The sequence below is a fragment of the Micropterus salmoides genome, unplaced genomic scaffold, assembly GCF_014851395.1.
Source record: "Micropterus salmoides isolate LMB-PRFRI ecotype aquatic unplaced genomic scaffold, ASM1485139v1 Ms_hic_scaffold_7, whole genome shotgun sequence".
Lineage (NCBI taxonomy): Eukaryota > Metazoa > Chordata > Actinopteri > Centrarchiformes > Centrarchidae > Micropterus > Micropterus salmoides.
Window position 1 is genome coordinate 15,297,916 of NW_024044459.1, and position 11,419 is coordinate 15,309,334.

Consider the following 11,419-nt stretch of genomic DNA (forward strand, 5'->3'; position numbering starts at 1 on the left):
CTTTTATGTCATTAAAACAGACCTTGCTGCTTCCTTTTCTCAGCTCAACTATGTATATCTCACAGCCATGTTCAAGGAGGCAAACATTGCTTTTGAAGTGAATATAGGGGAAGGTTCAACCAAATGACCCAAAGTTGCCTAGCTCACTGGCACGGCAGTCACTGAATCATACCACTCGGTCAGACCAGATCTGTCCCCGACACCTGACCCCTCAATGTTATTATCTGGGCGCATGCAATCTGTGGCGGTTGTGAAGGATTAGTGAGGGGATATATCAATGCCAGCAATGCTGAAAAGAAGTAACAGGAAACTAGACTACACGCAAGGACATTTCAAATGTGCCGGTGATACTAAATATTATATTGTGCGCCTTAAAACAGGGATTCAGTGTATGAATGCCTGACTTGACCTTCAGTGGGAACCACGGCTATTTTGTTCCTTTTATCCACCAAAACATTTTTAGACGGCAGGTTTTATAAAGTAATTATTTCATATAATGGTGAGACAAAGAAATGTTTTTTTTACTTGATAACTTAATAATTACTCAGATATTCATCAGAGCAGGACAAAATTATTTATCTTAAAACAGCACAAATATTTAATAACACAAGAGAGGCGTCTGTGTCTTAACAGTAGAGCGTGTCAACCTCTTATCAGAAGGTCGGCCGTTCGATCCCCTGCTTCCCCCAGCCCACTTATGGAAGTGTCCCTGGGCGAGAGACTGAACCCCAAAGTGCTCCTGAAGCGTCTGCCATCAGTGTGTAAATGAGGCAAATGTGACATGTAGTGTAAAGCACTTTGACAGAGCGATTGTTCACTCAAGTGCAGTCTATTTACCAACAGCGAGTTATTTGATAAACATCTACAGGTGCTGGTCATATAATTAGAATATCATCAAAAAGTTGATTTATTTCAGTAATTACATTCAAAAAGTGAAACTTGTGTAATATATACATTCATTCCACACAGACTGATATATTTCAAGTGTTCATTCCTTTTAATTTTGATGATAATAACTGACAACTAAATTTGAATATTGTGAAAAGGTTCAATATTGAAGACACCTGGTGCCACACTCTAATCAGCTAACTAACTCAAAACACCTCATCATGGGGAAGACTGCTGACTTGACAACTGTCCAAAAGACGACCATTGACACCTTGCACAAGGAGGGCAAGAAACAAAAGTTCATTGCTAAAGAGGCTGGCTGTTCACAGAGCTCTGTGTCCAAGCACATTAATAGAGAGGCGAAGGGAAGGAAAAGATGTGGTAGAAAAAAAAGTGTACAAGCAATAGGGATAACCGCACCCTGGAGAGGATTGTGAAACAAAACCAATTCAAAAAATGTGGGGGAGATTCACAAAGAGTGGACTGCAGCTGGAGTCAGTGCTTCAAGAACCACCACGCACAGACGTATGCAAGACATGGGTTTCAGCTGTCGCATTCCTTGTGTCAAGCCACTCTTGAACAAGACACAGCATCAGAAGCGTCTCGCCTGGGCTAAAGACAAAAAGGATTGGACTGCTGCTGAGTAGCCCAAAGTTATGTTCTCTGATGAAAGTCAATTTTGCATTTCCTTTGGAAATCAAGGTCCCAGAGTCTGGAGGAAGAGAGGAGAGGCACAGAATCCACATTGCTTGAAGTCCAGTGTAAAGTTTCCACAGTCAGTGATGGTTTGGGGTGCCATGTCATCTGCTGGTGTTGGTCCACTGTGTTTTCTGAGGTCCAAGGTCAACGCAGCCGTCTACCAGGAAGTTTTAGAGCACTTCATGCTTCCTGCTGCTGACCAACTTTATGGAGATGCAGATTTAATTTTCCAACAGGACTTGGCACCTGCACACAGTGCCAAAGCTACCAGTACCTGGTTTAAGGACCATGGTATCCCTGTTCTTAATTGGCCAGCAAACTCGCCTGACCTTAACCCTATAGAAAATCTATGGGGTATTGTGAAGAGGAAGATGCGATACGCCAGACCCAACAATGCAGAAGAGCTGAAGGCCACTATCAGAGCAACCTGGGCTCTCATAACACCTGAGCAGTGCCACAGACTGATCGACTCCATGCCACGCCGCATTGCTGCAGTAATTCAGGCAAAAGGAGCTCCAACTAAGTATTGAGTGCTGTACATGCTCATACTTTTCATGTTCATACTTTTCAGTTGGCCAACATTTCTAAAAATCTTTTCTTTCTTTTTTTTTTGTATTGGTAATATTCTAATTTTCTAACTGAATTTGGGATTTTCATTAGTTGTCAGTTTTAATCGTCACAATTACATTAAATAAACATTTGAAATATCTGTGTATAGTCTGTGTGTAATGAATATAATATCCAAGTTTCACTTTTTGAATGGAATCAACTTTTTGATGATATTCTAATTATATGACCAGCACCTGTATATTTTACTGTGTATAGTACTTATACGTTATTGTTTTTATCAGTTATTGATGTGGCAATTGTCCAGGGTGTTTTGGGATTTGGTTAGCATTTTTGATTGGTTGTTACAGCCTGTGGCTTTGGGATACAGATGAGTTGTTTAGCGCACAGTGAACGCAGCAGGAAGGATCACTGGTGCCTCACTCCCATCCCTCCAAGACCTCTACGACACCCGCCAAGTGGGAGACGCCACCAAGCCCTCACACAGCCTTTTCAGTCTCTTGCCATCTGGGAGAAGGTACCAGAGCCTCCGAGCCTGCTACACCAGTGAGGAACAGGATTTTCCTCCCTCTGCCCGAATAGTGTAACTGCAAACTCCCCACCCATATCCAGCACCAGCCACCAACAAAAACCGCAAGAAAAACACAAAACTGCTGCTATCCACCTTTGCACGGTGGAAACATTAGGGACAATATTTGCAGCATTGCACTGTAGACAATTACTTATATTAGACCATTTTTGCACTGAAGTTTGTAAATTGTTTTTTTTCTGTCCTGCATTCACCGTGGGTCACGAGACACACAATTTTAGTCCTCTGTGTGCCTTGTACATGGTAGAACTGACAATAAAGTTGATGTTGTTTAAAATGGTGAATTTGGTGCACGATGAAGGTCCATGACAAACAAAATGTGTTTTTAATAAACTCGGTGCTTGCCGTATGTGTGAATTCACCCTTTCATTTCTCTGCATGTGATCATTTCATGTAAAAATTTAATGTAACATGTGCTTAAAAGAACTGAATAAAAAAACTGATAAAAATTCCGTTGTCTGGATTAAACTTCTCATTGCATATTGTAACTTACTGCAGATGCTAGAAAACGTCAGATTAAAGAACCGAGTTGAGTTTCTGGCTTTCCATATTAGAAATCATGCCTTTATTTGCATCTGTATCAAACAAAATGTATTTACTCTTCATTTTTACATTTAATTTTTACATTTCTCAAGATCATACTTCATATTTACATGTTGTGAGATTTTATACAGAAAATCAGATGAGATTATTAAGTTTTCAATAAACTACACCCATAATACATCAGGTCGTGCTCACGTGATTACACACATTAAAGTATCCTGAAAAGACGAAGAAACGACCAACACACACTTAAACATTCACATGAAAGCATTATCCTGGTGGCCACATCATCTGCCTTCCTCCCAGGACGTGGATGTGAAGGTGGTAAACTGACTGAGAGCCGTGCTTTCCATCGTTGATCACTGCGGAGGGCAGAAAATAACCCAGAATGCAATGTGCACGTATTTAAACAGCCTGTATTATCACAAAAACTTACTGTTATCAACTAAATCATGCAACTTACCCACTCTGTATCCTTCATTTAGAGACTCCTGCTTTGCCACATTTTTGGCAACAACCAATAAATGTCCTAAGAGCTGAAAGTCGTAAAACAAAGATGATAAGTGACCGGTTGATGTAACAGCTTTTCAAAGATTACAATTTTGAGTGTGACTGGACAGGAAGAACCTACGTTGGTCCCTGGTGGTTGCAGCAAAAGTGGTCAGGCTATATCCTGGAAATTCTGGTTTTAATCTTTATCGCTTCTTTCTGCATTTTAAAGTGTAAGAAATGTTGAATTTATTTTAAATGAAATGTGCCAACTAAATAAAATTGCCTTGCCTTGCCTGGTCATGCATCTCGATGACTATACACCCCACAACACACATAGAGTATGTGGCGTTTGTGGTATGTAATATTATCATGTATGTGCCCTCTGATCAACTCCTCTCCGAAAAATGAGCTGGAGCTGGTTTAATTTAACAGACCCTCTTCTGGACCCCCTGCAGTTCGCCTACAGAGCCAACAGGTCTGTAGACGATGCAGTGAACGTGGCCCTTCACTACATTCTCCAGCACCTGGACTCCCCAGGATCCTACGCCAGGATCCTGTTTGTGGATTTCAGCTCTGCTTTTAACACCATCATACCGGCCTGCTGCAGGACAAGCTCTCCCAGCTGAACGTGCCTGACAGACTTCCTGACAGACAGGAAGCAGCACATGAAGATGGGAAAACATGTCTCTGACTCCAGGACCATCAGCACCAGTTCCCCTCAAGGCTGCGTTCTTTCCCCTCTCCTCTCTGTACACCAACAGCTGCACCTCCAGTCACCAGTCTGTCAAGCTCCTGAAGTTTGTGGACGACACCACCGTCATTGGGCTCATCTCAGGTGGGGATGAGTCTGCCTACAGGTGGGAGATCAACCATCTGGTGACCTGGTGCAGCCAAAACAGTCTGGAGCTCAACGCTCAGAAGACAGTGGAGATGGTCGTGGACTTCAGAAAGAGCCCAGCCGCAACCTCCCCCATCATCCTGTGTGACTCCCCCGTCGCCACTGTGGACTCCTTCCGCTTCCTGGGCACCATCATCTCCCATGACCTCAAGTTGGAGCTGAACATCACCTCCCTCACCAAGAAGGCCCAGCAGAGGATTTACTTCCTGCGGCAGCTGAAGAAGTTCAGCCTGCCAAAGACAATGATGGTGCACTTCTACACCGCCATCATTGAGTCCATCCGGACCTCCTCCATCACCATCTGGTACGCTGCTTCCACCGCCAGGGACAAGGGCAGCCTGCAGCGTATCATTCGCTCTGCAGAGAAGGTGATTGGCTACAATCTTCCATCTCTTTAGGACCTGTACGCCTCCAGGACTCTGAGCAGCTGACGCCTCCCATCCCGGACACAAATTGTTTCAGACTCTCCCCTCTGGCAGGAGGCTGCAGTCCATCAGGACCAAAACCTCTTGCCATAAAAACAACTTCTACCTGTCCGCTGTTAGCCTCATTAACAAGGACTCCCCCTTTCTTAAAATGCAAATGTCTCTGCACATGTAAATATTATTTCATATCGTGCACAAACCTGGCACATTGCACATAATATGTGTTGTTAATTGTTAATAGTTGTTGTCCTATATTTTTATAGTGTCAATTTATATATTTATGTACACAATATTCTCTTCAGTTGCAATACGTCTGCACAACACAAACCCGGAATAATGCACATGTAAAGATCAGCGACGTTGTTCTTTCTCTGCAAACACTACTTGGCTCCTTCTGATTCTGTAAATTCCCAACTACTGATGATTTTGGATAGTTTCAAGTTGTGGCAATAAGATGCTGCCCGATTCCTCTGCTTGGTGTGAATATGTCCTGAACAGTGACAACAAATAGACTTCATGCACACAAGTGGTCCTGGGTTTCAACCAGTTTCAACCTGGGAGCTTGCTGTGTGGAGTCCTCCCAGTGTTTGTTTGTTGGATTTTTAGTTGTTCCAGTTTCCTCCCACAGTCCACCGGTGTACTGATGCCCACATACTTTTGGCCATTTAGTGTACATGTTTGTGAATGTGTGTTGACCTGTCCAGGATGTACCATGCTGTGGATCAGCGGGTATAAAAAAAAATGGATGGACAGACTCACCTCAGCATCATCATCTTTGGCCTCACTTATTCTGGGAATAGGGACCCTTGGAATAACCAGGAAGTGGACAGGGGCCTGTGGGCTGATATCCCTGAATGCCAAACACTGATAAACACACAAAAACAACTTTATTTAAAATGTCTTTATCTGCATCACAAGAGACATATGTTAATGCATGTCCACGTGGAATCGGCCAAATGAGAAAACCCCAGCAGTTCCCGTTGGTTGTTTACCTTCTCATCTTCATATATAATATCTGCGGGGATGCTTTTGTCTATCACTTTGGAGAATATGGTTGGAGCTGGGGAGCCGTACTTCTTGCTGGCCTCCTCTGCCAGCCTCACCTCGTCACTTTTGCTGCACAGTGGTCTCTGTGGGTCAGAGACACACATGACACCCAGGAAAACACAAGCTGTGCGCTGCCAACTGCTGCTAGCATACAAACAAAACATTTCAGAACAACGTACACGAGTGGCACAGTAAACCAAACCTCTTGGTGGTCGGGCACTGCAGGTGTCCCACAGCCACCACCAGGGCTGGTAGGACAGCTGTTGCCAAAATGCTCAGCTGCAGTCAGCGAAAAGAAAATGTTTATGAGAACGACAACAAGACGGTTTATTTTCAGAGCAGCTACCTCGGCTCGACAAACACGGTGCCAACGGCCGAGCTGAGCCGATCTGGTCCCGACGAACTGTGTCCGTAAAATCTGACGAAAATACATAGCTAGCTAACTAACTGCTATAGTTTTTAAGTAGTACATGTATCAGGGTTTATCTCAGTTTGTGACCTTTTCACGCACCACTGCACAGACAAACAATCTCCCATCTGACGGAAACTCTGTGTCACACGTTAATGTTGCCTTCACGGAGCCTCGGGCTGTCCTGGATCATCATTCTTGAATACGACGTGTCTCCGTTTATAGGAAGGCTACCGGGAAACGACACGCCGTTAGAGAATTGTAACGTTGTTGTTTGATCATAAGTCAGTGTATAAAGGAGTGAATTGATTGTACATGTTGGGGGGGGAAACGTAAAGAACAGACGCAAGAATAATCTAATTTACTGGCTAATAAAGTTGACACTTTCCCCGCCAATTGTTAGACACGACTTAATTGCTCAAAGTATCATATTTTTACTCCTGGTGGTGTACATTTATGTTCTTTAAGTCTTATTATTTTCATGATAACAATGTTTTCATCTCAAACTTACGACATTTTTGAGTGCTTCTAAATGGGGCATTTTTTTAAAGGGCACAAGGGTCGCTTCAAGAGCCTCAACGTTCTCCGACGCTAACATCATATCGTCTAAACTGAAATAAACTTTAACAATTAGTTTTACATTTCTCAGTCCCGATGAAAATATAACGTTAACGTTAGATCTTTATACAACATTGTCGAATATGGTATGTTTATGGCTTTTCGTGCAGCAGGGGGCGCTGTTGTGGGAGACGCTAGTTCACATGTCAACAGGACGGAAGAAGAAGTTGAAGTCATGAGAAACATGGCGGTCCACAGACGGCTGTCCTTGCTGTTCCCTAAAAATCTGCCTCCGTTTAGAAATCAAAAGCTTGTCCACACCGAGGCCGCCGCCAAGGAGCCCGCGTATCCCCCCATCGCCCCCTCTCTCACGGCTAAAAGCACATCTGCCCGGCGGCGTCAGGTTGAGGAACAGGTACAAAAGATATGTGCCTCTCCCGTGGAGGAGAAGCTCTCCCTCATCACTCGCATCCAGCGGAAGAAATTTGTGATTTACCCTCAGACTTTCGCACGGAACGCAGACAGATGGTACCAGCACTTCACCAAGACAGCATATATTCCGGGCCTGCCCGAGAAATTCACCCCGGGGGAGGAGAGGTCGCCGCCAGGGGCTGCAGAAATCACGCTACCAGGGATTGAAAATGATGCATTCGCGGACATCCGCTCCTTGGTCAGTCGTGTGATTTTACAGGAGCACTTTCACATTAAGAAACGCAAACCTTTCCTGTCCAGAGAACAGGAGCAGATGGTTGGACCTTTTCTGAGAAACCTGGTGACTGGACTCACTTACAGTGTGGCCAAGTACAATCCACTGCTCCGCCTCTCCAGCCTGGGTAGGGATGATTGGTGTGGTAATACACCTAAGTATTTCCTGGCTTTGTGCCTCCTTTAAACTACATCTGAATTAATATTGTGAATGTGTCTGGTTAGTTAGCTGAATGGACCAGTCGACAAGGTTTTAATACCACTTTTTACTGATTAGTCAAGTAGAGCAGGTTCATAATAATGTGACAAGATCGCTGGTGCTTAGGAGAACATATTAACTCACAACATTTTGAGAATCCGCTATGTGCAATGTGGATACCATTGGGGAAAGTAGAGGCATTCATAGTATATTTTACTTTGGTGCAGAAGTGATTAAGTGTTGTTTATGAACAGAAAGTGATATTGCAGCAACTTGCTAATCAAAAACACAGACCAGGTGCTGCTATCTTCTCATGTGAGGAATTCCTGCTTTTCTCTCAGTGTTGTAAATTGAAGATATTTTGGGGTTTGGACTGTTGGTCAAACTAATAAAGCAACTATTTTTTACTATTTTAAAAAATAAATAATAAAAACATGCTTTTCTACAGATGTTTTTTCCCCATTCAAACTAAAAAAAGCCAAACTTTAAATACAACAAGCTGATAAGTAAAAGTGGTAAATTTATGACTTGAATAAAGAACTCTCTGACCAGTTAACAAGTTACCAATAATATAAATCTGACCACTCAGTGCCAGCTTTCTGTATTATTGGTTCTGCAAAAACTACCCCCAAAAATGAATGCGGTTTGATAGTTGGACACACATGAAGATGATGCATAAACAAAAATCCTAAACATGTTCTAGCTTAAGATCACAAAAGCAGTATCACCATACGTAGAAATTTGGCTCAGCTCTATGACCAGATTCTGATTATTCCGCAAGTCATGTTGTTTGTGTTTCTCTGTCAGATATTAATCCACAGGTAAACTTTTATTGGAGGAGAGGCCAGAGAATCATCCCCAAGGGGCACCGGAGAGGCCGGCTCGAGCCAACCAGGTTCCAGATTGATGACGTCCCGCACAGTCAAATTAGGATTACTCAACAACTGCCACAGGTACAAATAATTTTCAGCCCATGGAGTTTATGAATTAAAAACCTCTCATGGCATTTTCATCTTAAAGCTTGTGATTAAATGTGATTATGGGTCTTGCATAGTTTTTTGATACATTTAATTCCTCTTGAACCTGACACACTTACTTCTGTGATGCTTTTCACACCAGAGGCTGTAAAATATCAGTAGTCGTTCCTGTTTAATGTCAAGCATGCGTGTGACTTTGCTCTAATCGCTTTCTCTGATTTTAATCTCTCTTAGTTTACCCCGCTGGAGGCTTCCTACACAGCTGAAGTTCCAGAGGTCAAATATGCTCCCAACCTGATGCCTCTGTTCAGAAGACAGTATGATAACAACATCTTTACAGGTAACACACCGTTCAAAGAACAATTTACATGAAGATATGAATAAAAATACACATGCAGCTAAAAACAAGGACAACAAAGTTGAACAAAGAGACGTAACAGTAAACATAGAACTACTATGCACGTACAAATGGGTGAAAAAAAAATAGATGCATATATAAATATATATAAATACAACATTGAACAACAACATACAATGTCGACGTACAAGTGAAACTGTTTCTGTAAATGATTAGCTTTAACGTTAGTCTATAATATGGTTGTTCTTCCTGGCTGTAGAGATACTAGAAACACTGGTAGCATTTCCACATAACATATTATAATGCTACAAACAACTGTCGCCTCAGGCTTCCCTCAGTTTTATTGTTCTCTTGTATACTGCACGTTCTAACATTTGAGAAGCTGAAACCATCAAATTTTTGTTTGAACATTTACACATTGTCAAAATACTGAATCATTTTCTTTTGTTCGACTAAACGTTGCAGCTCTGAACTTTTCTGGCAAAGACAGTCCATCCCAGTTTGTTACATAGAAGTTAGTTTTCACGATTTAGTATCAATCAGAGATGAGAATATTTAAAAAGATTTCAATTAAATGAAAATCTTAGCATCTTCAAAATAATTTTGAGAAGCATGTTCACTCTCAGCTGTGCTCTGTTTACATCAAGTCGGTTATCTCTGTCCTCTCGACCTCATTAACAGGTGCCAAGCTACCAGACCCAGCGTGCTACGGTCACACTCAGTTCCACCTGGTGCCCGATCGGTACCACAGAGACCGGATGGCTCGACGGCAGCAGTCCGATCAGGTGGAGGTCTTCCTCAGAGCCAATGGACTCGCCAGCCTCTTCGCCTGGACAGGAGCTCAGGCCATGTACCAGGGTGAGTTGTCGACATCAGCTGCATCTCTTACCACAGCAGAGCTTATGATTATATATGTTCTGTGGTAGGTGAGTCTAGAAACTCAGCTGTAAACTCTACTCCACATGGGGAAATCAAATACCATCAAATAAGCTCCTGATTTCACAGTCTGACACTTAAATGTGGCATTTACTGTTTTTGTATCAGTAAGTATTTACAAGTATTTTTAAAGTGGATTTTGACTTGAGGGAAAGAAGAAATAGCTGGTGGTCATACTTCCCTCTCACCTCTGTAGGTTTCTGGAACCACGAGGATGTCACCAGGCCTTTTGCGTCACAGGCTGTGATCACAGACGGACAGTTCTTCTCCTTCTTCTGCTACCAGCTCAACACTGTGGCCCTCTCTGTGGAGACGGACGCCAACAACCCCAGGAAAAACCTTCTGTGGGGCACTGAGAGCCTGCAACTGTACGAGAGTGTGCAGGATGGAGCGGTGGTGGGTCTGAACAACAGTGTCATCAGGCTCCTGGTTCAATTCCTCATGAACCAGCCGTAGAGTTCTTGTGGTTCCTGTCTTGTTTTAAGGGGAGATTACCTCGAGTCTGTGTTCTCCGAGGCTTTGAAAGATGCAAGAGAAGGAGCTTTGTAAGAGCCCAGCATGGCAGACCAGAGGAAGTTTTGTCAGATTGTATAAAATGTAATGTTTAAAAAAGCAGAAAAATCTGGAACAAAGTACTCAATAAATACTACACGCACATCCCTGACTATCACTGTGCAGATTGTATTTATGCAAAAATAAAACACTTTTCAAATTGACATTCGTGTTTGTTGGTACAGTCTACAACAGTTTGAAGAAGACATTTTTCCTCATACACCCACTTTCCTATCAAACAGTGCTAAAAAGATTTAGCGTTGGACTGCTGCCTACATTACCCATAATGCAACTAATGGATAATAATAATCTTTATTTGTTGAGCACTTTTCAAAAACAAGTTACAAAGTGCTTTAACAAGTGTAAAGACAATAATACCCCAAAAACAATAATACAGAAACAATACAAGATAAAAGCAAGAAAACATTGAAAAGACTAAAATACACGTTTAAGATAAATAAATAAAATAGAATAAAATAAAAGGGATAAAATAAATCAAATAAGATCGGGACAGGCTCTCCTATAAAAGTATGTTTTAAGAAGGGACTTAAGAGTTCACTGACTCAGCCAACCTGAT

General features: G+C 42.4%; 2 protein-coding genes across 2 annotated transcripts; one reads left to right on the forward strand and one right to left on the reverse strand.

Moving 5' to 3' along the window:
• Positions 1 to 3,272: 3,272 nt before the first annotated feature.
• hint2 (histidine triad nucleotide binding protein 2) lies at positions 3,273 to 6,713 on the reverse strand. The gene is made up of 5 exons (XM_038704484.1): positions 6,495 to 6,713; positions 6,094 to 6,231; positions 5,861 to 5,965; positions 3,750 to 3,822; positions 3,273 to 3,648 (listed from the first exon to the last, which is right to left on the reverse strand). The coding sequence occupies exons 1-5, from the start codon at positions 6,579 to 6,581 to the stop codon at positions 3,557 to 3,559; spliced, it is 495 nt and encodes a 164-aa protein (XP_038560412.1). The 5' UTR covers positions 6,582 to 6,713; the 3' UTR covers positions 3,273 to 3,556.
• Positions 6,714 to 7,330: 617 nt separating this feature from the next.
• On the forward strand, positions 7,331 to 10,955 carry mrps30 (mitochondrial ribosomal protein S30). Its single transcript, XM_038704483.1, has 5 exons — positions 7,331 to 7,948; positions 8,827 to 8,972; positions 9,231 to 9,336; positions 10,036 to 10,212; positions 10,487 to 10,955. Exons 1-5 carry the CDS (start codon positions 7,351 to 7,353, stop codon positions 10,744 to 10,746), a joined length of 1,287 nt encoding a protein of 428 aa, XP_038560411.1. The 5' UTR covers positions 7,331 to 7,350; the 3' UTR covers positions 10,747 to 10,955.
• Positions 10,956 to 11,419: the final 464 nt, after the last annotated feature.